Source organism: Vulpes vulpes, chromosome 2, assembly GCF_048418805.1.
Source record: "Vulpes vulpes isolate BD-2025 chromosome 2, VulVul3, whole genome shotgun sequence".
In the NCBI taxonomy this organism is placed as follows: Eukaryota; Metazoa; Chordata; class Mammalia; order Carnivora; family Canidae; genus Vulpes; species Vulpes vulpes.
The window spans coordinates 26,843,535-26,871,031 of record NC_132781.1 but is presented as its reverse complement, the minus strand read 5'-3'; the positions used below and the strand labels follow the sequence as shown (position 1 = coordinate 26,871,031).

Genomic DNA, 27,497 nt, shown 5'->3' with positions numbered 1-27,497 from the left:
AACTGTCACATATCATGAAATGTTATTCTTCCTCTGATTTTTTTCAACCATTTAAAAACATAAAACAAACAAGAAAAATTTACAATGTAAAACCATTCTTAAATGGCAGACCAAAAAAAAAAAAAAAAAATCAGGCAGTAGGGCAGATTGTGGGCCATTATATAGCTGGCCAAACTGTGGTATAGGGAAATACTTTGAAAAGTGAAAAAAGTTGAAAGAAGACTGCTTTTCAGTGCTAAGAAGACTGAAAGTAAACTAGTGTTAATTTCATATATCTTGGGTTCTTCTTCACTCCCATTGCTTGCCATGTACCCTAGTCCTTGTTACCTTATTGCTCATCACATAACTGCGTTAGGTGTGTAGAGTACTGTGTTAGCCACTATGGGCAGGTGATGCACAGAAGTATAAAACCTAGCTTATTCCATTGGCCGCCATCTGCCAAACGCTGACTACATTTGTGACGTGGTGCTCAGGAGTGGTGTGGTAGGACGTTGTAGTACTCTATGGGGCAGCAGGGTAGGAGGGTGCAGCCACTCAGATAAGTCGTCCTTCAATTAGTCAGCGGTATCTAATACATCCTACTCTTTCTATTCCTCTCTCCAGCCATTTTCCCCCAAACGCCCTGCCAACTTGATTATTTACTGTAGATGATCTTCTGTTTTTCTGCTCAGGCATTTTTTTTCTGGGTCTGCTCAAACATCTTTATTTTATTTTTAAGATTTTTTATTTATTCATGAGAGACACAGAGAGAGAGGCAGAGATACAGAGAAGCAGGCTCCATGCAGGAAGCCCGATGTGGGACTCCATCCCCAGACTCCAGGCTCATGCCCTTGGGCTGAAGGCAGGTGCCAAACCACTGAGCCACCCAGGAATCCCCTGCTCAATAATCTTTAATCACTTCTTTGTCTTTAAGGGATCAAGATAGTCAGCATTTACAGCTGATGATGAGTCGCTCCATAGACCACTGGCCCAAGTTTTGGCTGCTCCCCAACATGAATGCTATCTATGTTCTGATGAGGCTAGTTCTCCTTCCTCCCTCATAGAGCATGTTAGGACCTCTGTGCCTTTGCACATTTACCCAGTTATGTTCCCACCTTTTCCTTGAAACATTCTCCCAGCTGTGTAAGCATTCTCTAAATGGTTGGGTGTTCTCTACACCATAATTTAGAACAATGTATTCTTTCTGTCCTAGATATTTAAGCAGTTGCATTTAAATAGCTCTAAAGATCAATGCATTTAATATCAATAGAATTATTTTTACCTTCTGTCTCCAATTTTACATTTCAATTTTATCTAATTGCATAACATATTTTAAGCCACTTTAATGACGTTTCAGAATTGAGCCTGATGTTAATCATGAACAGAGCTCTGCAACAGTGGGCAAACTCATGAATTATTCTGTGAATTATTGAATTTTAAAACTAAAGATTTAATGTTATAAATTTTCATCATAGACCTTAACACATGAAAATGCTGACTGAACTTAGCTCCGCGCCTGGAATAGTTTGTTGGGCCTTTTTTTATTCCCCTGAAGGCCTTAAATTAAATTGTAATCTGTTACCAACAGAAGGTTTATTAAATTATAAAGAGGATATATCATAGTTTTTGTTCTAAGAAGTAAGACGTCCTGTTTGCTTAGTACATACAGTTTTTAAGTCATTTAACATACTTTTATTTGTGTTTATTGAACTTTGTTACCTAGCATTTTCATATTTTATTTCCAAATAAATAGTACAGAAAAAATTAGATGCTTGAGATAGCCAAATCCAAATTATCCAGAAATATTTGGTCATCTAATCCGCTGGATAAAGCAGTTTCTTTGAAATGTTACTTTAACTAGATTGCTGTGACTTGACAAGGTTTTCCCAACTTAATATAACCTTCTTTCTTTTATTTTCAAAACTACGCATTCTGGTAGGACTTTCTCCCCTGTTTCCATTGAGAATTTCTTTTTTAGAACTTAAGAAACTGGGGGTAAAATCAAAGTACATTAAAAGGGAGGAAGCCATGCTCTGAAAACAGTTAAGCTAATGACATTAAACAACTGGTTCTCAAAGTTGGAGCCATACACCAGTATGCAGCTTCACCTGGGGACTTGTTAGAAATGCATATTCTCACACTGCCCCTAGACCTAGTAACTCAGTCTTAGAGTTGGGGGGCGGGGCGCGGGGGGCTGGTGGTGCTGATTGCTCACATGCCCTGCACGGGATTCTGTTGCAGGTGCATATTAGCACGTGACACCCACCCACCCAATGGCCAGCAGTTGTGTCCTGTTTTGTTTCATTTCATTTTCTTCTTATGTGGTGATTGATTTGTTGGTTTCAGGTTATAATGCCCTTTTAAGATATGAAGGATTTGAAAATGACCCTGGGCTAGATTTCTGGTGCAATGTCTGTGGCTCTGACATCCATCCGGTTGGCTGGTGTGCAGCCAGTGGAAAACCTCTTGTCCCTCCTAGAAGTAAGTATAATTTAAATATATGTACCTCAGTGCAGTGTCACACATAGTAATATTCAAGTGATATCAAAATTACAATATTTTTTGGTTTCATGTAACTTAAATACTGGCAAGACATATTTGTTCTGTTTTTGTTAGTCTTCTTCAGAACCTTAATGCTCTGAATTGCAGGGAAAATTGTTGTGGTGTTTTTTTTTTTTTTTTTTTAATAGTTTATAAAGCAATTCTACTCTTTGCTAAAGTGTAACTGGTTATTTCTTTTGTTTTAGCTATTCAGCATAAGTATACAAACTGGAAAGCTTTTCTAGTGAAACGACTTACTGGTGCCAAAACACTTCCTCCCGATTTCTCACAGAAGGTAAAGACAGGATCTTAGAAAGGACTGAAGTGTCAATTGAGAGCTCTAAAAAAGGAATAGCCTGGAAGTTTTTTTAAGGAATTGTTTTAATTTAGTGAGCCAGATGATCTAGTTAAATGTCAAGTGCACTCATTATTTTTAATGGTACAGTACTGAAATTATTTGTAGACCTTTGTCATGAATTCCAAACAGTCTTTGTCTGTTTTTATTTAAGGTTTCAGAGAGTATGCAGTATCCTTTCAAACCTTGCATGAGAGTAGAAGTGGTTGACAAGAGGCATTTGTGTCGCACACGCGTGGCAGTGGTGGAAAGTGTAATTGGAGGAAGATTAAGACTAGTGTATGAAGAGAGTGAAGATAGAACAGATGACTTCTGGTGCCATATGCACAGCCCGTTAATCCATCATATCGGTTGGTCTCGAAGCATAGGCCATCGATTCAAAAGATCTGGTAAGCACTTGTCACAAGACCACCTGTTGAAAACATCATTGAAGCTAAATTGTACTACTTGGTTATTTTTTCTCTACAGAATAGTAGAGATCAGAAATAGCATTCTAGTTATCTGGGCTGCTCATTCTATCTTAATTTAGGGAAGGTTCACACCAGAATATGAGTGTCCTAATATATTTATATTCCTTCCACTTGTTCGCAATTCAAATATAATGTACTTTTCATCACAACTACATTTATTGTCTTACACTTTTCCTGTCCAGCCCATTTGAAAGATCTAAAGGTAGCCATTCCCTTTGCATTCAGTTTTAATCAAAAGAGGAAGATTAAATGTGGTTAGACTTAATATTGAACACACATAAAGCATACTTCTAAAGTTGTGATTCCCTAACTAGGGAATTACCAGCATTCTGACTGGCTGAATGTATTTAATAGCACATGTACTCAGAAGAAAGGAAGACTATTAGAGGATATTTTTCACCATATATGTAGAAGGCATGTATTTCTGCCGTGTTTTAGAGTATACATACCTTGTGGGTTTGAAACCTTCAAAGAAACGTGGTTTTGGTCTTCTCACAAATGCTGACAGATTAGTATGTAACTTTTCCTTGTAGATATTACAAAGAAACAGGATGGACATTTTGATACACCACCACATTTATTTGCTAAGGTAAGAAGTTTTTATAAGAACCCTCATTTGTAAATTAGGTTTGAAAGAGGGTTGTGGGTTTTTTCCTAAAATAATGGAAATCACAATTATATTTGTTCACTTATAAAAGGATTAAGACCTTGTGATCCATAGGTGTCACAACTATTGATTATAATTACTCTTAAATTCTGTCTATTTGCCTGAATTCTCTATATTCTCTAACGGAGGTTTGAGTTACAATATTAGGTAGGTAGGAAAAGGCATTTTGGTATTTTCATCTGATAAACATTTTCAATTTGGTAATATTTTAATTATTAAAATGATAACATTTGTAACAGTGGATGTGCTTTCATGTAATTCTTTAGGTAAAAGAAGTAGACCAGAGTGGGGAATGGTTCAAGGAAGGAATGAAATTGGAAGCTATAGACCCATTAAATCTTTCCACAATATGTGTCGCGACTATTAGAAAGGTAAGACTATAGGTTTTAAAATACAGAAATGCATTTGTAAGAACTGGTCTTAAGGTAATAGGAGGAGGAGGCCCTTAATATACTCATTTTGACATACAAGGTATATATCTGGATCTTCACTTGGGAGAAGGATACTAGTAATTTCAAAATAAATTTCAGTTTTCATATCAGTGTTTTTATGTGGCTTGTCAGGATTGTCATCTTGAGTCTGCTGCCTTTATTTATGGAAATACATATATCTTGAGTTAAGAGGAAGAATATTTAAGTTACTTTCTGCTCAAAGCTAATCCAAGAGAATTATTTTTTTGTTTTGGGGGTTTTTTGTAAAGATTTTATTTATTAGAGAAAGAGTATGAGCAGAGGAGAGGGGCAGAGAGAGGAGAAGCAGACTCCTTGATGAACAGGGAGCCCAACATGGGGCTCAATCCCAGGACCCCAAGATCATGACCAGAGCTGAAGGCAGACACTTACCGACAGAGGCACCCAGGTGCCCCCAACACAGAATTGTGACTAGGCCAAGTTTATCTTCAGTTTCCAGTTTATTTCCTTTTGTGCCTTTATTATTCTTTTGATAGTACTTTATTTCTTCTTTTTTTTTTTTCTTCTTCTCTTTCTTTTCTTATTTCTTTTTTTTCTTCTCTTTTTTCTTCTTGGTGGTTGAGCTGCTTTTGTGAAAAAATCAAGAAGTGTGGTTTTCAATTTAAGTAGGCATCAGAATACCTTGGGAAACTTAAGAAAAATACAGGTGACCAGACCTCTTAAATGCCTACCACGCATGTTTGGATTTCATTAGTCTGCTAGGGAGCCCTAGCATTGGCCTTTTTTTTTTTTTTCTTGTAAATCCCCAGGTAATTCTCCAGTACAGCCATGGTTAAGAACCACTGATCCAGAGTCTGTTTACATAAGACTACAGCTTAAATTGTGATTTGCATTTCAACCTAGTTTAAAGCCTTGAGTCAAAAGAATTAAAATTATGATTATGATTGCTGCCATGTCCCAGCCTCTTATGCTCAAGGTCACACAGCTAGATGGGATTGGCACCAAGCTTTTATTCTTCCTCTTTACTTGACTAGTGATCAGAATCACCTACTATGATTTAAAACAGATTTCCCAGGCACCTGGGTGGCTCAGTCTGTTAAGCATCCAACTCTTGCTTTCAGCTCAGACCATGATATCAGGGTCATGAGATTGAGCCCCACGTTGGGCTCCATGCCCAGCACGGAGTCTCTTTGAGATTCTCTGCCTCTGCCCCTCCCCACACACACACTCTTGCTCTCTCTCAAACCTAAAAAAGGGAAGAAAAAAAAGATTACCTTTAAGGGTACCTGGGTGGCTCGGTCAGTTAAGCCTCTGCCCTCAGTTCAGGTCATGATCCCAGGGTCCTGAAATCAAGCCCCACATCAGGTTCCCTGCTGAACAGAGAGCCTGCTTCTCCCTTTTCCTCCCTCTGTGTCCCTCCCCCTGCTTATGTTCTCTCAAATAAGTAAATAAAATCCCTTTTTTTTTTAATGTAAAAAATGTTGTTAAAGATTATTTTTAAAAATAAATACATAAATAAAAAACAGATTTCTGTGAGCTACTCTGTATCTGCTTAATCAGAATCACAAGAAGTATTACACATGATAATGTATTTGTCTAAAAAGGATGAAATTCTCTCAGTGATTCTGACAGTCAGATATGGGAACCAGTGCAGTTAAACCATGCTCTCTGCCATGAAAGGAGAATGAAGTGTCCAATGAGTATAGCATCAAACTTTCCTCAAAAATTACTTGGTTTATACATGCCATGCTAGGTTCAGTTTGGACTCTAAAAAGCCTACAGTCTTGTAGAACAAGGTAAGATATGTACAAGGAAGTTTGATTCCGGATCAACTATAACTTAAGAAAGGTATGCAGTAGGGATGCCTGGGTGCCTCGGTGGTTGAGCGTCTGCCTTTGGCTCAGGGCATGATCCTGGAGTCCCAGGACAAGACCCACATCGGGCTTCCTGCATGGAGCCTGCTTCTCTCCCTCTGCCTGTGTCTCTGCCTTTCTCTGTATGTGTCTTTCATGAATAAATAAATAAAATCTTTAAAAAAAAAAAAAAGAAAGGTACACAGTACTGTTGGAATTCAAATAAAGGATATATTACAATGTCTCAGAGAAATTAGGGAAAGCTGGATAGAAGAGAAGAGATTTGAAAACTTCGTCTTGACGGTTGGGAAAAGCAGCCCCACAGAGATGCAGGAAGGAAACTTATAGAAAGAGGATGTGCACAAATGAATCAAGGTGGGAAGGTGTAGGCAGGGTGTAGGGTAAGACAAGTTGTTCACACAGTGCACATCAAACCAGTTGCATCCAGCTCTTGATTTCGGCTCAGGTCACAATCATGGGTGGGGGATCAAATCTCATGTGGGGCTCCGCACACACAGCCTGCTTAAGATTCTCCTTGGGACAACTGGGTGGCTCAGTGGTTTACCGCCTGCCTTCAGCCCAGGGTGTGATCCTGGAGTCCCAGGATCGAGTACTGCATTGGGCTCCCTGCCTGAAGCCTGCTTCCCCCTCTGCCTATGTCTCTGCCTCTCTCTCTCTCTCTCTCTCTCTCTTTTCTCATGAATAAATAAATAAAATCTTTAAAAAAAAAAAAAGATTTTCTCTCCCTCTTCCTCTGTCCCTTCCCTGTGCATGTGCTTGCTCTACCCACCACTGCCTCCCTACTCCCCTGACAAAAGGCTGCCCTGAGTATCCTGGTCAAAGCTTTTATAAGGAACAGCAACTCCCTCAAGTTAGCTTTAGGAGAGTTACCCTAAGGACAGGGCAGTCTCATAGACAAGCAAGGACACAGGGATGAGAACTGGAAAGCCATAAACTCAGTGGTAATTTCTCCATATCTCGGGGCCTCTTTGTTCCATCCCTTCTCTGCTCTGAGTCTCTGCCACTTTACTTTCACTCTTTTAGTTGGAGTTCTAATCACTCAGTCTCCATGTGTGGCTGCTAGCTCCATTCTGTATGATGGGCTTTCAGTTCCAACTCCAGCCCATGATTTGACAGCAGTCTCTGTGTCTGTTAATCCTAATCCTGAGAAAGATACTAGCTGAGCTCAGCCTCTGGCTTAGTCTCTAAAGGGTAGGCACTAGTCCCCACTTCAGTCAGCTGTAGTTAGAAAAGGGGAAAGGAATCCCATGTGAGTGAGGATAGCCCTTTCCCAAGGTGCAGACAAATCTGTTAAGCTGGAAGAGGAAGTTACTATATATATATCCAACATAGGAGAAACAACTAGGAGAAAGGCACATGAAGGTAGAGACTAAAAGGTAATGTGGAACCAGGTCACACAGGCTTGGGTATTGTTTGTTTTTTTTTTTAATTGTTTATTGGCTCAGTGGTTGAGCATTGGCTCAGTGGTTGAGCGTCTGCCTTTGGCTCAGGTCATGATCCTGGGGTCCTGGAATCAAGTCCCACATTGGTCTCCCCAGAGGGAGCCTGCTTCTCTCTGTGCCTATACCTCTGCCTCTCTCTGTGTCTCTCATGAATAAATAATAAGATTAAATTTTGCTTATTTATCCTGGAGAGAGAATGAGAGACAGCACAGGGGGAGGGACATAGGGAGAAGCAGGCTCCCTGCTGAGCAGGGAACCTGACATGGGGCTCAATCCCAGGACCCTGAGATCATGACCTGAGCTGCAGGCAGATCCCTAACCGACTGAGCCACCCAGGTGCCCAGTCATTCAGGCTTTGAATATTTGGTCAGGCCATCTAAGCTTTCTCTAGTGAGAAGGTAAGTTGGAAAGGCTTTCCTGTGTGAACAGAGGTCATAACAAAAGAAAGTTAAGCTGTGTAAGATGGGAAATGTCCAAAGAGGAAGCCTGAAAGCATTGTTCTCAGTGTGGTGGAAAGGGAGTTCATGACATACACAGAAGGAATGACTTTAAGGGGAGTCATGGGACCTGGTGCTTGCTTACCTTTGAAGCTGGCTCTGACACCCTGCATGGACTCTCAGAGGGTGTGTTCAGCACACAGTAGGGGAAAGACAGGACTAAGAGCCCGCAGAGGAGACAAACTCCTGATAAAACTGGAGGAGATGTGGGCCTAGTGTTGGTTTCTGACACAGTGTGTGGGGGTGCTATCACCAACATCGAAAGAAAAGGGCCAACATCAGAAATGTAAGGGTTGTGGAGGTAAGAAGATGCCACCAACAGGACCATCACCAAACAGGAGAGGTGGAAAGATTGGCCAGTAAACTACATGAGAGTCAGGGAGAAAACATTTTAGAAAGCTGAGAGTAGTCAGCAAGTATGAGATACTTCAGGGAGGCTGAGATTTGAGGAGGGTAAGTGTTGCAGGAAAGGCAATAGATCTGACAAACTTGGTCACTGGTGAATTTAGCATTGTAGAAGGTTTGGGACAGAAATCAGACTGCAAAGAGTTACATAGAATATACTTGGAAGTGGATCTCTGGGTAAAGTATGTAGAAGTTCATCATACTGTTGTACCTTTTCTGTAAATGTGAACTGTTTCAAAATAAAATATTTTAAAATTGATCTTGAAAGACATTAGAGTATAAGAAATAGTGTTTGTGGAGCAAAGTTCCAGCAGTAATAGGACATGATGGAAAGGTTTGTGTTGGGGGTAGGGTATTACATCTCAAAACAGCCAGGGGCACGAAGAAAGGAGTACGGGGACCCTTGCACAGGGTGGCCTTAGATTCTTACACAGGAGCATGGGTATCTGTAGCATAAGAGAGGTAAAGTGGAGGATTGGTAAAGGTGGAAAAAAGTTTGGAAAAACCCCTTTCTGCTAAATCAGAAGGAAAGTTATACTGAGTAGGACTCAGAACCCTACCGAGACTAGACAGTTAAATTGGAGAGGAGCACTGGGCCCTGCTTCATGGGCCACAACAGCCAGCACCTTACTATTGGCAAAAGGCACTGTTTGTCCTAGACCTCCGAAGTCACTTCTGTGTAACCCTGCTTTTGTTCTGGTACACACCGCAATCTGTGGAGGTTTCTCGTTACTATTTCAGTTACTAACACAATTCAGTGAAGAAGCATTTTTCACTTTTCAGAGACCTTTATGTAATACATTTTCCTTTCTTTTAGAATATCACTTAAAGGATCACTTTATAGTAGTGATATCTAATTTCAAATACTTGGAATTCTCTTCATTGAAAAGGTGCTGGCTGATGGATTCCTGATGATTGGGATCGATGGCTCAGAAGCAGCAGATGGATCTGACTGGTTCTGTTATCATGCAACCTCCCCTTCGATTTTCCCTGTTGGTTTCTGTGAAATTAACATGATTGAGCTCACTCCACCTAGAGGTACTTCATCCTATATGTACACTGGGTCTTCATCCTTGCCCTCTTTTTTTGCGTGGTATCTACTAATATCATTTAACACAGCCCTGGATTTTCTACTCTGTGAACCTATGATACATGTGTGTATGTACATTTAAATGTACATATCCATACCAAGTGCTGAGGGGTACTCTAAAAATATAAGGCACTGTATTCTAGCTAGCTTTAATAAATTACATTAGTATAGTTTTCCTGAGCATCTGTACATTTTATAATATGAATTGGTATTCTCTAAGCCCTGTTGAGATGGCGATGTAGGTAATTGTACACATGAACTTTTGTTAAAAATAGATACATGCTAAAGCCTTTGAGGGAAAGCAAGTTTCCATCTTTAGAATATCATGTGGCTTAAAAAAAAAAAAAAAAAAAAAAAGACTTACCCTTAAATAGCTTTCAAGGCTTAACCAGTGTCTTTCCTAATTTCAATATCTGAGCCTCGTGTTTTTCTCCTAAGAAAAGAAGGGAGGAAAACTCAAAACAGAGGTCTATAAAAATAGTATTTGCCCAGCCAGTTTTCTTACTTGAAAAGAAAGAAAAATATCACTGTGAAATATGAAATGCTATACTCTCCTAAGTGTAGGATTTTAAAAGCAAAGGTCTGTAAAAGGATTGAGACACTTTTGCATTAGGTAAGTAGGTGCACCTGTGTCTGTCTAGAAATGGAATGAAATCCTTATAACACAGAGGAATGACTGCGTTTGACAGTATTAGGGCAAGAGTTAAAAGTTTATTATAAAATCTAAAACCTGAGATCTTAGTGTGTAATGAGTCAGTTTTTTATCTACATTTTAATATTTTGCTAATTTTAAATGAACTGCTGATTAAATCAGGTGTGTTTTTCAGGTTATACAAAACTTCCTTTTAAATGGTTTGACTACCTCAGGGAAACTGGCTCCATTGCAGCACCAGTAAAACTATTTAATAAGGTAAATTTGAATAATGGCATAATATGTACAGTTTTTTGATGCCTCACAAATGCAAATCATTGTTGATCAAAATGTCTTTGGTTTATATTAGAAATTCTTAATGGAAATTAGTATAAACAAGTATATAGTAATAAAACAACATATTTTCTTTACCTAGGAAATGAAGCTTATTTTCAAACTTTGCTTCATTTTTAATCTGAGTAAAATAGAAATGAATACATTTCCTAATCAGTTCTTAAATACTTCACCTACATATGTTTTAATAACTAAAGAATCATTTGCAATTTTTTTGGTTTAATTTAGGTTATCTGGTTATGTTGCTTTTTTTTTTTTTTCTCTCTCTCTCTCGGTGATTGTGAACTCATGCATTCTTTTTTTCACCCGTGGTAATACTCTGCTTCTCTGTGTCAGGATGTTCCAAATCACGGATTTCGTGTAGGAATGAAATTAGAAGCAGTAGATCTCATGGAGCCACGGTTAATATGTGTAGCCACAGTAACTCGAATTATTCATCGTCTCTTGAGGATACATTTTGATGGATGGGAAGAAGAATATGATCAGTGGGTAGACTGTGAGTCCCCTGACCTCTATCCTGTAGGGTGGTGTCAATTAACCGGATATCAGCTACAGCCTCCGGCGTCACAGTGTAAGTTGGTATACAGAAAAGGTGTCCTTTTGTAAAAATCCGCAATTCTCCAGAGGACTGTTTCACATAAGTCATCTTGTGAGCTCACAGGACAAGAATATACCTTTGTCTGATTGGTTGCCAGGTAAGATCTTAAGACTCAACAACAATATCACAGAATCAGACCATGAGTACCACAGCAGTGTGAACTCAGTAGTCAATTACATGATGACTATAGAAACCCCACAGTAAGAGTACCCACCAAAGTCATCTAGACTTGTTTTAATGAGTTTGAAATTACAGGCTAACATTTACTGGTATATAATAAGTGCTTATTGAATAAATAATGGAATCTGTCTGGTGTCTTGGGTTTTACAGAACAAGCGCCCTTATTTTCAAAGCATCTTGTACTTTTTTAAGTATAATGGCCTTGGTAAAGATAATTCATCTTAAATTGTATTTAGATTCATGTGTTTGCAATGCTTACTTGGTACCAATTTTCCATTTTATTTTTCAGCATCAAGAGAAAGCCAATCAGGTTCATCAAAACAGAAGAAAAAGGCTAAGTCCCAGCAATACAAAGGACATAAGAAAAGTGGGTCACCACATGGTGTTTATATACATTTCCTAAGTTGCTAACCAATTGGGGTCACAGTATTCTTGCATATAAACTAATATCCCTGTGAGAGCCTATGACTGTGCATTATGTATTTTGCTTAAAGGTGCAGTATGCCATAAAAGGCAAACCTTTTCAATAAACAGAAACTCTTATATTTTAACGGGCAGGAAAAATTATCACCATAGTATTTTAAAATATATATGGTAAAGAATACAGTACAAGTAGTTCTTGAAATAATATGTAAACCTACTGAAAATTAATCCTTTTTTTAATCTTTAAAAAAAAAGTTAAAGAAATGCTTGATATTTACAACAGACTTAAAGCCTAAGAAACCCATCCTTCTTATAAACCAAAACTTTCTGTCTAGAATGAGACAAGAAAGTTGATGGCTAACAAAGTCAGGCTTCAGAAAAATTTTCTAAGTTTGCTTTCTATGGATGCCTGGGTGGCTCAGCAGTTGAGCATCTACCTTTGGCTCGGGGTGTGGTCCCAGAGTCCTGAGATCAAGTCCCACATCGGGCTCCCTGCATGGAGCCTGCTTTTCTCTCTGCCTGTGTCTCTGCCTCTCTCTCCATCTCTCTCATGGATAAATAAAATCTTTTTTAAAAATAACAAATAAATAAATTTGCTTTCTATGTCATATTTTACCTTACAATGAATGCTTATTGGCTTTAGTAGCCAAAATAATATAGAATATATTGACAGCTCTATTTGATTATTTTAAAATTTTTGCCCCACACCCTAGGAAGCCACAGGTTTTTCTCTTCGTGACACTTGTCATGAAATATTTCATTCTGAAATAAGACTTTTTTTTTTAAGATTTTATTTATTCATGAGAGACAGAGGCAGAGACATAGGCAGAGGGAGAAGCAGGCTCCCCTCAGGGAGTCCAGTGCAGGACTCAGTCCCTAGAGAAGAAGACGATCACGACCTGAGAGCCACCCAGGCGTCCCAAGACTATTTTTATATAAAGATGTTTTTAAAAGTCAAAAGTACATTTAAGGTTTTAAAGTAAAACCTATTTTTCCATCTGACTTGCCACATGTTCAAATAAGTGTTAATCTCTCTCTTATTAACAACCAAGAAACTGAAGCAGCGTGAAGAATCAAATATACCCTTACTTTCTGATTATAGTCGTTGGTTTATAGTTGTTTTCCCTGGGTGACTAAAATCTTATACCAGCCACTGCCATGGTGTTTTCGTGTCCTGGCATGAAACCCACATCAGCCTCCATAGCCATAGCCTCCAGGCCTTTCTCTCACCCTCTCTTTTATATTAGAGGTATAGGCCTCCTATTTATCTAGTTATTTTGCTCACTAGCCACTTGCCAGGTTTGATACTCACCTGAAAGAACTTTAGAGAATATTGTCAGATAGGCAGATCAAAGTAATTCTCATGTGTCTGGAAATGAGGAAGAATTCACATGGTGGTTTTGTCAGTGGACAAACCATACTGCATGTGATCACTAAAGCTTTTTCTGAGGTTGGATGGCACAGGCTGCACTAGCTTGTCTTTTCACTTTCCGCTGGACAAGACCAAGATTTCAGGATTTTCTTTCCAAAGTGCTGAATTAAGAACATTTCTTACTCTATGCCATATTTTTTAGAAATAATTTCTGAAAAAAAAATTTCTGAGCATTGGGTACACAATTCAAATGCCTCCCTCAATGTGACTCTTGCTGGTGTGTTTCCAGTTTAAAGGTTTAACAATTTTGAATTAATGGGCCAGGAACCATAGGAAGAAGTATGAAACTAATAAAGTGACAATAGCAATATGCTAGGTTTTTTTCTTTCTTTTTTTTTTTTAAGATTTTATTTATTCATTCATGAGAGAGAGAGAGAGAGAGGCAGAGACATAGGCAGAGAGGGGAGAAGCAGGCTCCATGCAAGGAGCCCGATATGGACTTGATCCCAGAAACCTGGGATCACACCCTGAGCTGAAGGCAGGTGCTCAACCACTAAGCCACACAGACATCCCAATATGCCAGTTTTTAGTAATGTTTAATACTACCACATTTCTGGATTAACTGGGAAAATGAATTTAGCTGTAAATACATCATGTTCTTTATCTGTAACATTGTAATAGCTCTTCGTATTACAACATCATCTCTAATGCCTTTAAATTGTCCTTTAGTCATAGAATTAGTCGTAGAAAGGGAAAGGACTATGAATCCACAGTCCTTATTAGAAATCCTTGGGACCAGATGTGTTTTGGAATTAAGAACTTTTCAGGTTTTAGAAAAGTACAGTGTGTGCAGCATATATTATGTAACACCCGTTACAGACTCTGGCACATTTTCGGAAGCAGTATAAATGTAAATGTTTACATTAAAGGGGCCAAATAAAGATTATAAATAGTATCACCAGTGAGGTCTGGTTTTATTGCCAAAGTCTTACAGAAAAATTGTGAATTTTGGAATTGAGGATAGCGAATTACAGTGCCGTGAGAATAAAGAAGAAGCAATCTTCATTGCAAGGGTATTCTTTTATTTTTTTGCATTCATCACCAGATAGTTCACTAGAAATTTTTCCTGCAAAACTTGACTTGCCCAAATAAAGAATTTGGAGTCTGTAAACCTAATTTATCCATTGCATGCAGTATCATTAGCAGATCAGCCACAAACTCCTTCGTTTTTAAGTTTGCTTACAGATTATTATTTTTTGGCTCTGGTTTCATCTTCTAGCTCTTTGGGCTTTATGTACCTAAAATCATCCATCAGTGTGTTCTTTGGTAGTGTTTTTGTTTGGTTATTGTTGGTGTTTTTGTTTTTTAACTGAAATAGATACTTGATTGGCTTCATTGTTCTGGCTTGTTTTGCAGTGATCTGTGTTCATGCTATAAAGAGATAACTATCAACTAGTGCTTTTGAAAAATAAGAGTAATGTTCCGCCACTCTGCCAGGAGGATCAGATAGACAGTTGTATGCGTGTGGTCTGTCCAATCTGGAAAGCCATATTTTTCAAGGTTTAGTAATTCTAGAGCAGGGAACCCAGCACACTGATTTCTGAACCATCTTCAGGGGCTATTTTTTATAAATAGTAGAGAGTTGGAGAGCCTCTTTGGATGTTTACCTCTGGGTGTGTCTACATTAGGAAAGGTGTAAATGATTTGCTGCACATGATTTTGGTATGGCAGTTGGGAGTTGAATGTGTACTCACTAGCAACTTAGTTTCCAGACCATTTACATAGGAATACTGTCTGACTTAGATTTATCTTTTAGTCCTGATTTCGTGAAGCATAATCTCTGATTGCACTTGCCTGGGTCATTTGTATACTCTGGAAGAAAACATAATTTATAGCCCCAGAGATATGTAAGTATCCTTCAGCTTTCAACCTGACTAATGCAATATGTTGGTTCAGTATTTGCAAAGTTTAGATTACCTTTTTTTTTTTTTTTTGCTGGTGAAAGCATCCTGTAAATCTTTGAAGGCTTATATTTGCTTATGAAACTAACCAAAAGGTGTTTCAAAAGAAATTAGATTGCTTGCAGGCAACAAGCTTTCAATTTTAGAAATGCTTTTCAGAGTAAGAATTATAAGTGTTTTCTAAAAGACTGGATTATAAACCAAAAGGTAGGACAACACATTTCATATCAGTAAAATTCTGCCACCCAGATAATCCATTTATTCAACTGTCGGATTCTCCCTGAAAGCCAGTGTTGTTTGGCTTTGTATGGGCAGTGAAATGCTACTCTACAAGGAGAGTTTCAAAACTTTCTCTCTCTACCATTGGATTTTCAACCCCCCTCAGATAAAATGTTCTTTTTTTTTTTTTTAGATAAAATGTTTTGGTTTTTTTTTTTTTTATTATTTTTATTTATGATAGTCACACAGAGAGAGAGAGAGGCAGAGACACAGGCAGAGGGAGAAGCAGGCTCCATGCACTGGGAGCCCGACGTGGGACTCGATCCCGGGTCTCCAGGATCGCGCCCTGGGCCAAAGGCAGGCGCCAAACCACTGCGCCACCCAGGGTTCCCCTTTTTAGATAAAATGTTCTTGAAGGAAGTTAGCCAGCTATTCTCCACACTGAATGTTCTAGGTGGTAGTTCATTTTGCTTTGTTTTATTTAATTTTTTTAAGATGTTATTTTTAAGTAATCTCTACACCAAGTGTGGGGCTCAAACTCACAGCCCCAAAATCAAGAGTCAGATGCTCCACTCACTGGGCCGGCAGGTGCCCTCCCTTGGTTTTTTGTTTTGTTTTGTTTTGTTTTTAAATTGATTTAAGAGTCAGGAGCCAGGATTACCAGGCTCTCAGAGACTAGAAATAATCTCCCTGGTCATTCCTCTGAACATCCACCCCCACACGTACACACATTCACATTCCTTGTTTTCAGAAATACAGACCTTGCATAGTTGGTTCTCTTTTCAGAGTATCCTATGCAACACAATCTTTCCTAGTTATAATGCACGTTTCTTACCACACGTGTAAGTAAAAGCTTACTTTAGTTTGACTTGATATTTAGAGAGGAAGATGCCAGTTGGGAAGAAGCCTGTCAGTTTGTCGAGCCTGCCTATGACAGGTGGGGTGCGGAGGAGCTTCTCTGGTGACGAAGAGTTGACTCCTCCTCCATATCGAACCCTTCCAGCACAGACAGCCCCGGAGGCCTTCCCACCTCCCAGCACTAGCCGAGAGTTCAGTCCCAGCCTCAAAACAGGTAATAGTCATATCAGCACCTCAGGTACTACAGGGGGTGAAGGTCTGGGCAGGGTGGTGGGAGACAAAGCATGATCCGGCATGACAGATGCTGACTCATTAAAATTTTCTTTTTCTTTCAACTAAAAACTTCATCCTCACTAGTCCTTGGTAGTCACATCACTAAGTTGAGTCATCAGGGAGAGATTTTTATTTTCTTTTAAACCACTTCTGAGCTTCAGTTAGGATCAAGCTCATTTCAGTTGATGGAATTGTGAGACAACTTGTACTGTTTCATGGTTTTATTAAAATAGTTGAACATTTTCCATCACAGAATTCCATGTGACTTGACCTGGGGGAAAGATACACCATTAGGGATCAGCCTGATTAATCAGAGCCAAAGATGAGGCTTTGCTTATAGCATTCCACAGTGTCTCATTCATTAGGAAGAATGTGTTTTGCGTTTCTATGGAATTTGGGTCCTGGTGGTGACACTGACCACCATTGTAGTTGAATAATATGAACTTGGAGATAAATACTTGTATCTCCAATATTTTGGTGTTGAATTTGACTAACCTCATTCCCATAACTTCATGTTTATTTTACACTGATTCAGTAAGTGACACTTAATTTGAATTTAATTGGTTTGGCCAAGCTAGTAGATTGTCAGGAAAGCTGCAAAAGGTTTTACCCTTTTGCTGAGAACAAACGTATTATCATAGAATATCAGAAAGCTTCACTTGCATGTGATGAACTTCAGACATGAGTATGGAGAGACAGCTTCACGGCCAGAGTCGTCCAGGCCTTGGCATATATTCTGTGGTGTCCTAACTGTTGCTTTTAAACTCGATGGCTTTATTTAATCAGTAGTCCTCAAAATGCCTTTTGTATATTGAAAATGCTGATGGGACTTAATACTCTGTTTTCTTCTTCTTCCTCTGTTTGATAATATCTTTATACCTAAAGTTTTTGGGGGTTTTGGCTTTTCTAAGATTTTGGGTTTGTTTGGTTGTTTTTTTTTTTTGCCTTTTAAGATGTGTGCTTTAACTTTTGCCTCCATACCAGTGTATTAAGTTATCTTCTTCCTCCCTAGTCCATCTCTCTGAAGGTCACTTTGTTACCCTTCTATCTAGAGGAAATTACTATACCTTTTTTGTATAAAAAAAATAGGTTAGGACTGCAAATCTAAGTTTTATCTGTTCTTTCCTTGAAAAATGCTCAAAGTCTAAAGAGCACTTCAATTTCTTTTCTTGTCTCTTTAACTTTGTTTTTATACTTGTTTTTTTATGAAATAGTCTTATTTAACCTAAGTAATTGAGTATAGATCTTGTGAGCTCTGAATATGTTTGAATTTTTATTGGACTTAGGTGTTTTCGTTGAGCATTAGGCTGATTTGGAAGATGTGTATCGGGTTTTGTGAGAGGTTATTGATTCGTATAAAACAGAACTTCTAGGATTGGCAAAACCCAAGAACTTAGATAGACACATGGGATGGAAAGCACCAGGTCTCCTTCTTCCATCAGTGTCTGTAGTGTCTTCTGAGCTGGGGGTACATCTTGTGGGGCTTGGTGTGATTCTACTCTGCTAAAACTGTGTGGGCACTGTGTTCCTGTCGTAACTACCTGAAAGCTGCAGTTTGATTAGCTACTGAGAGTATATTATTTGTGGACTTCCAGCTAGGAAAATAGGACTTTCAGCTTCAGTTTATCTCCTGAGATGTTCGTGATTAGAGTCAGCAAGGTGACTTCCTTTTAAAAACGGAGCTAAGAAAATGCACTTGCATGGAAGGTGACATTCACCCACAGGACCTATTTTATTTTATCCATCATTCTTTGAGAATAAGGCCTGGAAAGGAGAGATGATTAGCATAAAGATACCAGACAGGTTTTATTTTAGGTTTCATGAAACAGGGAAACTTTACATCAAAGCATTCCACATCTGAGTGAATGTTTCACCTTTATCTTGAGTTACTTTTTTTTTAAGCACATTGTTTTCATATTTTAACATGCATAGAAGCATAATACAGAAATTCATTAATAATAAACGCAAATAGTTTCAGAACTATTTAGAATATCAACTTACCTTTCTGACATTCAAGAAACAAAACAATTAACATCCATTTGAATGGAACATGTTTGGTCTTGAAGCACGGGAGTTCTTTTCTCATTCATGTAGCCATCTGACCATCTTATAATAAGATTTGTTTTAATCAACCTTTTATTGTGGGTACTGCACCTTTAATGAAACTTGGGGTTTTTCTTTTGTGTTTATTTTCATGGTATTATTCAAATGTCCTTAACAATTAATATGTATTGGTTAGATTTGAAAGATAACTATTACATACTCAATACTCTCCATAAAAGCATTTTTAATTTAAAAAAAAAGAATTGCACAGTTTTGTTTGCTTTTGACTTTCAACAGTCTGATTAGTGTTTGCTATTACTGCAGGCATAGTGTATTCGCTTTTCTGTCTTTGGGCTATGAAATTCCATTACCAAAACAAGTACCAAAGTAAGATGAAATGAATTGACATCTCTCAAAAGATTATTCTTTATTCTTTAAATTATTAAATAAGATGTCAAAGACCACTGTTTTTTTAAGATTTTTTTAAGTACTCTTTATACCCAATGTGGGGCTTAAACTTACAACCCCAACATTAAGAGTTGCATACTCTGCAGACTGAGCCAGCTAGGTGCCCCAAAGACCAGTTTTGGGAACTAATCTTTTATAACTATAAGATCAGGATGAAAAATATTTTTCCAAATGCTGACACTGTCTACTTAGTGCTTCATGAAACTTAATTGGCTTACTATTCATCTAAATATTCTGAGTCCTAAAAAATAATAATTAATTAATAAATAAATAAATATTCTGAGTTCTAATTCTTCTCATAAATTGACCATTTTTCTATGTATAAGCAGCTCCCAATTTACATTCTGTATATGTGTGAATCCTTTCCTTCCAGTTATAATAGAAAGACCCATACAAGAAGAAACAATCTGCATCTTTTATTTGGAGGGTAGTGCCTGCAAGAAGCAGACAGGTTACTTCAGGGAGTAGTAGTACACCAGCAGGACTGTGAGTCAAACGTTGCACGTAGACGTTTGTGACAGGCACCGGGGCAAAGTGGGGCCCAGCTAAAGAACATAGCAGCCAGGAAGCTGCCACTGATTACAGCCCCTAGAGGATGCTGGCCTCCTGTTGCTAAGTCTCTCTGCTTTCCCAGGTCTTTTTTTTTTTTTTTTTAAGATTTTGTTTATTTATTCATGAGAGACAGAGAGAGAGGCAGAGACACAGGCAGAGGGAGAAGCAGGCTCCATGCAGGGAGCCCGACATAGGACTCTATCCCGGGTCCAGGATTAGGTTCTGGACTGAAGGCGGCGCTAAACCGCTGAGCCACCAGGCCTGTGCTGCCTTCCCAGGTCTTACGTGAAATTTCTTATTTCAGAATATTCAGTCAAATTCAAAAGAACCATGGGACACAGGTGAGGGGAGTGGGAAGGACACAGTTTGTGACCTCTGATGTAACACATCTGTGTGCTAAAGAAATGGGGAAGAAAACTAGCACTGCTCACCATGGGGTTAGATTCCAGTCAGTATTACTGTTAGCCTTACAAGATCACCCATTCTTTCAAATATTTGGAATTTGACCAGCTCAATTTTGGTTAAACAGTAACATTTAAAGAAACCTGGACACGTCTCTGAGAGGTTGGTAATGAGACTAATTTTTAGCACCAAGCTGAGATCATTTTTATTTAAAAAGTAAGGAACTAATTTTTTGAAGGGTAGAAGTTCTGTAGGAAGCACCAGTGGGCCATGAGCCTCAGGGTGGATTCAGAGCAATCTGAAGTTACTGGGTAATGATGTTGAGGGACAGTAAGTTAAAAGCATTTATAAAAAAAAAGAGGAAAATCTCAAGAATTAAACAGTCTAAAGTTTTTGCCCAAGACCACTGCCAGGCCCAACAAAAAAATTTTTCTCTTCATCTTTGCCCATGCATTAGAAAGAGCCCTCCCTCTTGTCAGGATTCTGACTAGCAAGCAGAACTTCAGTGGCTATCAAGAAATCTCACCCCCACTGAAAATATTACAAAATGATAAACAGTTGTCCATGAAAATAAAGACCTACTGGACTATGACCTATTTATCAATTGAGGACTGCCTATACTGTTGGTGGTTTTCATTAAAAAGTCATCAGGGGCGCTGGGCTGGCTCAGTTGGTAGAGCATGTGTCTAATCTCAGGGTTGGTAGAGCATGTGTCTAATCTCAGGGTTGTGAACTTAGGCCCCACGTGGGGCGTGGAACCTACTTTTAAAAAAAAAAAAAAAAAAACAAGAAAAGGAATCCTCAGATAAAGACTCAGGCAGTACTGCTGTTGGGTGATGCCATTGGCAATGTTAGCTGTTTCGTGCCAGTGATTTTCACATTGCCAATGTCAGTAAAGTTTTATTTTACCTAAAGTGACTACTCGAGGTTTTCCATGATTTTAGTTTTAATATAGTTATCTAATGTCAGATTTATCATTTGTTTTTATAAGTATGTAAATTATGTATACACATAATACTCATCTTAGAGATGATAGAATACTTTGTATGATTTATAGTACTATTTTAATATTATCAGAATTATATCTTTTTTTCTACAGGGAGTCTTTAATAAAGGTGCTCCTTGGAAATAATATTATATTGAGGTCATATTTTTTACATATCTTAAACATTATAGTTTAAAATCATGAGAAAAATGTCATTGTTTATAGACGTTGACATAAAAGTGAATACTTCATTTGAAGCCAAATTCTAATAATTCTCACCAAATAAGTGTTAACTACCTTGACCATTTCATTGAAGCTGTCCAGCATGCAGTATTTTATTGTTCCTTTTCGGAACTTACCCTAACTGCTGATTTCCTTGAAAAATTAAAATGAATTAAATGTTCATACTTCAGGAGGTTAATTTTAAGAATTATTGAAGACATGAAGAAGTCTTACTAACTGTAAAGCTGATGGAACCTGAAGATTGAAAGTAACCTGAATATCCTGGAAAAGCTTACTAACATCCCACATATTTCTCTCTTTCACACAGTGACTGCATTGCAGCTGAAGGAGGAGTTGATAGACGGAGAGGATTATCACTTCCTCCAAGGAGCATCTGATCAGGAAAGCAATGGCTCTGCCAACTTCTACATCAAACAAGAGCCCTGAGGAGGCTCGAGAACTGAGGGCGGGAGGGGAAGAATTTTACACAGGACTGATTTATTATCAATCGAGCTGTACAGCGGGGCTATTCTACTGGGACATTTTGCTAAACATAGAAAATTTCAGTTCCAGATTTTTCAGGTGGGTGGGGAAACTATTTTAGTCGTGGGGGGAAATTTTTCAATTTATAAAGATGGACAATTTTTGTGTTGTATTTGAAGCTTTTGAAAGAATTTTGTAATATTTTCCAAGTTTGGATTTATGTGCATTGTTAACAACTGAAATTCTAACTTTTTGGTAAGATTAAAGTTTAGGTAGCAGGATTAAAGGAAATGATTTAAGAAGGATATAGTTGTAAATGCAAATGAACTGTCATTACAAATGAACCTTTTTGGTACCTGTTGGGAGATTTTGGGATTTTAGAAGTTAGGCCAGTCACATCTCCAGCTTCCTTTGCTGCAGAAATATGCAACTGAACCCCCCCTTGTGGAGGGTTCGTCACCACATAGATCATGGAAGGGGTAATTAATTCTGCTTGTTGGCATTTATCGCAGCCCATTTTAAATGTTTGTACAGAAATGTTTTTCATTCTGTGAAAATTTATTTGGAGTTCTATATGAAACTGGAAGAACTCTGGATACTTTTATATGTTCTCTTTTAATTAAAAAATGATTAAAATTATCCTAACACTAAAGTGTTAAACTGGAATGGTTGACAAGATCAACAGGATCTCAGTCTACATGTTGAGGGGTTGGGGAAAATGCAATATTGTCCTTCGTCCATTTTCTTTTTCTTACTGAGAGATACCCCACAAGAGGGATTCTGATCAGTTCTCTGCCACTTCCCTCCATCTGCTAGATAATACTTGGTTTCACCACACCCCAAAACAGATGTTCTTCTGTATTACCAGTAGGATCAAATTAAAAGTTGTCTAAAGCCAAAAATCAGTTTAGAATTCAAAATCATTCCAGCTCTGCTTTTAACTATCCTGGATTTGTTTTAAAAAAAAAGAAAACTAATTTGAAAGAGAATTTAATTTTCTTAAAATTCCATATATATAAATATATATATATATATATATAGTATGAATTGTCTTTTAATTGTATTCAAAATTAATTTTAACAGTAATAACTGATTTGGACCATTTCAGACATTCCCTGACTTTAAAATTCACATGGCTTCCTTTTAAAAAAGGATACAAGGGTAAATTGGTGAAAGGTTTGCTCTCTGCATTTTTCTGACTTTCTGAGTTGTGACTGAATGAGAGAGCTCTAGCGTTTACCAGTGAGGTTCATAAACTAAACTCTCAGGAATTAATTGCATCTGTTCTAGAAGTGCTTCTGGGTCTTAGCCTGGCCTCTTCAGAGTGGTAACATTGGCCATCTCCTCTGGAATATAGGTAGGGCTACTTAGAAATTAATCAAAATGATTAACCTCTAAAGTCCTTTAGCCTATGGAATGCTTTAAAAATAAATGGTAATGGAAAGCCCCAGGAGACCGTTTTAGGTAAGATTTTTGTTTGAATTTTAAAATGCATAGAACATTAAAAACCAGCAATTTATTTTCTAAAATATTGCTCTACTTTTGGGAATAATAGCATTGGTAATACGCACAGGTTTACCTCATTCTATGCAAGAGGGGTTAATAACATAAGGTTTTGTAGTTGCTACTGGAAGTAAAATTTGTTACTTTATAGTGTAAGAATGTATGGAATTGCATGTCAACATTTCTTAATACTGACTCTTAGGGGCATAAATGCAGATCATATCAACGCCAAGTTGATTCTCATGTGTCAAATATATGTGAATTCAGCTGTTAAATTACTGGATATTTATCTTAAACAACCTTACTGAGAGGGACCTACTGTAAATGTGACATCCTCACACTTCCTAAATCTTTAACTTTAAAGAATCTTCCCGTAAACTTAAAGCCTAGAAGACTTCCAACGCAGGGCTTAGCACGATCTTTGTTCTCAGGCTCTGGTTCCATGACGGGGGCACAGGATGCCAGCTGCATGGCGTGCCTTGGGCTTACGGGCTCTGTGGGGAACTGAGTAAACCAGGAGAGATTTGATTTGGAGCCTGGTTAATTAGCTCTGTGTACAATGCTCATTTGTAGCCAGGTCTTAGAAGCTTCCAATCATAGAGCAAAACCAGGCTCTGTATGTTCTCGAGTGTCCCACCTGTTCATGAAGTGTTTCTCGTCTTGATCCCACTACCACCAGTTAAAGGTTGGCGAGGACTTCCTGCAGTCTAAACACAGTCTGAAGCCCTCCTCAGAGTTCAGGCTCTAACTCCTGCTGCTGCTGAACAGAAAATAAGTTAATGCAGGGGAGGTTGACGTCTTAGCCATAACTCCAGTCGTACCACCCAATAGCCCCATTCTCTTTTATGGTTCAAAACGTACTGCTGACCTTGGGTTTGTTTTCGTTTTTTTTCCTGTTAGGATTATTTGGGGATTTTTGGTAGTTTAAGCCCTTTAACCTTTTCCTTGCTGTGTATGAGGAAAGCTAAAGCTGTTATCAACTTCTTCTACGGATACTAACACGGGTTTTCAGTGTTTGTTTGTTTTTATTATATTAATTTTGCGTGATGTGAATACCCTCTCCCATCAATCCTTGTATTATGGTGCTATATATTTGGTAATGATCCTTTACTATTGGGAAGGGATTTTAAAAATACTGTGATGAAACTGGGTTTGCTTCCTTTGACTTTCATATTTTAAATAAAGCCACAGTCATTTATACAAAAGAAAAGCATCTGTCCCTGGGCAAACCTTTTGAGGACAGAGGTCAAAGTAAACTGCATAAGGTTTTTACATCATTTCTGTATGTATTTGATATCTAGATCAATATCTGTACAAATTTAATCTTTTATTTTCTTGGTAACTCGTGAACATTGAGAAAGTATTTGAGACTTTCTCACGAAGTGTATATATAATGGCGTGAAAAATTCCTTCGGAGAAATTTATGTTCCTTTCATTTTTACCAAACTGCAAATTTTCAGCATGGATGTGAAAAGCATTAAAATTATAACTTTGTGTACAAGATGAAAATAATTCACTAAATTTGCCCTTTTTTTACACAAAATAAAACGTTAAAGTTAAGTCGTATCGGAGCAATTCTTTAATACGCTTTGGTCTTCGAGGGGTTTCCTTTTTTATTCAAAATCCCAAGTGCCTTCTGTAAGCAATCATGTGTCCTGGAGAAAGTGGGGGTGGGGAGGGGTCCTTCCTCACCAAACCTGTGACCTGATAAGGGGAAAGCCAGCACAGGTGTGAGGAAAAGTTTACCCCTGGCTGATGAGAGAGGAACAGTATTTGGGGCCTGTGTGGGCGTGGCTGCGTCTGAGGCAGGATTTCCCAGGTAAATGGCAAGGCTTACAGCACAGGCAGGTGAGAGCATGGACCACTGGTGGGAGAGCCCATCACTGTAACTAGAACATAGTGGTTCAGGGTTGGTGTGCTGGTGGGGGCGGTGGGGGCGGGGTGGGGGCTGCTTTTCTAAGCTCCATTAACTTCAAAGGCAGACAGGATTCATGGGATGTAAGTGGTCCCAGCTGGCTCTTACTATTCTCTATGAAGAGGAAATGCAAGACACACTCCTTTACCAACAACTAACTCATTAGGAGTTATTCAACTCCTAAGGTTATTCAACTTTTCCTAAAAGAGCAGTTTGTAGAGAATTTTATGGATGTAAGATAATAGATGGATTGGGTCTTCTGGGGTTAATTTCATCATCACACTTTAGAGAAATAGAACACACTGCAAGAAAAATATAGAACCTAATTTCTGCCCTGCTTTCCTTCCTTAAATGGCTTGAACGGTCGCCTAGTACGTTGCAATTCCCAGCTTGGTTCTCATTTACGGTCCCATGAGCTTTGAGATACACATATTATTCTTTAAACCATCACATGCATCTTGGGAAAACTAGTTTCCTGTGTGCTTAATGCCCAACATATGCTTGAAGAGTACCGAGTGTTTCCCCCAAACAAGTAACTTTACTCCTGTGGTGGTTATCCAGCCTCGTGTGATCAGGGGACAACAGTAAAGGATTTCCTCTTGCAGGCTGTTACTGGGGCTAGGGCTACCCATTTTGGCCTGTTACAAATTCTAAGCCTCACAAGCAGGCCAAAAAAGGGCTATGTAAAAATAACTATGTAAAAAGTAATGCATTTTTTAAAGATTTTATTCAATTATTAGAGGAGGTGGAGAGAAGGAGGAGAGGGAGATAGACAAGCAGACTCCACCCTAAGCACAGGGCCTGGAGGCAGACATGGCTCAGTCCCACAGCCCTAAGCTCACGACCTGAGCCAAAATCAAGAGTGGATGCCCAACTAACTGAGCCACTCAAGCACCCCAACAGTAATACATTTTAATTTTTTTAAGATTTTTTTATTTATTTGAGGGACACCTGGGTGGCTCACCTGCCTTCAGCCCAGGGTGTGATCCTGGAGTCTGGGATCGAGTCCCACATCGGGCTCCCAGCATGGAGCCTGCTTCTCCCTCTGCCTGTGTCTCTGCCCCTCTCTCTCTCATGAATAAATAAATAAAATCTTTTTTTTTTTTTTAATAAAAAAGAAATACAGGGACACCTGGGTGGCTCAGCAGGATCTGCTCAAGATGTGATCCTGGAGTTCTGGGATCAAGTTCCACATCGGGCTCCTGTATGGAGCCTGCTTCTCCTCCCTCTGCCTATGTCTCTGCCTCTCTCTCTGTCTCTCATGAATAAATAAAACCTTTTTTAAAAAAAGAAAAATACAAATGGCCATTAGGCACATGAAAATATGGGCTCATCATCCCTTATCATCAGAGAAATACAAATCAAAACTACAATGAGGTATCACCTGACACCTGTCAGAATGGCTAAAATAAAAAACACAAGTATTGGTGAGGATGTAGAGAAAAAGGAATCCTCTTGCACTGCTGGAATTGCACACTGGTGCAGCCACTCTGAAAAACAGTATGGAAGTTTCTCAAAAAGTTAAAAATAGAAGTACCCTAGGGCAGACCCAGTGGCGCAGTGGTTTAGCGCCTGCCTTCAGCCCAGGGTGTGATCCTGGAGACCCCGGATTGAGTCCCATGTCAGGCTCCCTGCATGGAGCCTGCTTCTCTCTCTGCCTCTCTCCCTCCCTCCCTCCCTCTCTCTCTCTCTCTCTCTCTCATGAATAAATAAATAAAATTTTTTAAAAAATAGAAGTACCCTACATCCAGTAATTGCATTACTGGGTATTTATCCATAGAATACAAAAACACTAAAGCAAAAGGATTCTTGCATCCTTGTATTCATTTGCAGTATTATTTACAACAGCCAAATTATGGTAGCAGCCCGTGTCTATCAGTAGATGAATGGATAAGATGTGGTAGGTGGATAGATACATATGGAGGACTATTTAGCTATAAAAATAAAAAAGAATGAAACCTTGCCATTTGCAACAACATGGATGGAGCTAAAGTATAATGCTAGGTGAAGTTGGAGAAAGACAACTACCACATGATTTCACCTTCTCTGTGGAATTTAAAAAGCAAATGAGCAAAGGGGAAAATAGAAACCAAGAAACAGCCTCTTAATTATAGAGAACTGGCAGTTACTAGAGGGGAGGTGGGGAGGATTAAAGAGTATTTACCATGATGGAAAAAAATAATTAAATGAGAAAGTAATGCATTTTATTTTTTTTTAGGGAGAGAATGAGGTGTGCAGGGGTCAGGGGGCAGAGGGAGATAGAAAATGACAAGCAAGCTCCATGCCCAGCCCGGATCCCCACACAGGGCTCAATCTCACAGCCCT

At 38.6% G+C, this 27,497-nt stretch overlaps 1 protein-coding gene across 10 annotated transcripts in view; it reads left to right on the top strand.

Moving 5' to 3' along the window:
- The window catches only part of MBTD1 (mbt domain containing 1), a 66,542-nt gene extending 43,815 nt beyond the window's left edge, over positions 1–22,727 (top strand). For 9 of the 10 annotated variants that reach the window (XM_072747498.1, XM_072747493.1, XM_072747495.1 and 6 more), the window contains 10 exons: positions 2,326–2,460; positions 2,727–2,815; positions 3,030–3,264; positions 3,879–3,934; positions 4,279–4,383; positions 9,531–9,678; positions 10,558–10,640; positions 11,052–11,286; positions 11,783–11,860; positions 21,600–22,727. In XM_072747498.1, the coding sequence (XP_072603599.1) occupies positions 2,326–2,460; positions 2,727–2,815; positions 3,030–3,264; positions 3,879–3,934; positions 4,279–4,383; positions 9,531–9,678; positions 10,558–10,640; positions 11,052–11,286; positions 11,783–11,860; positions 21,600–21,718 (1,283 nt within the window). In that variant the 3' untranslated portion in view covers positions 21,719–22,727. Of the gene's footprint in view, positions 1–2,325; positions 2,461–2,726; positions 2,816–3,029; positions 3,265–3,878; positions 3,935–4,278; positions 4,384–9,530; positions 9,679–10,557; positions 10,641–11,051; positions 11,411–11,782; positions 11,861–21,599 lie in introns of all 10 variants that reach the window. The other variant, XR_003234571.2, reaches the window with a different exon arrangement.
- Positions 22,728–27,497: the final 4,770 nt, after the last annotated feature.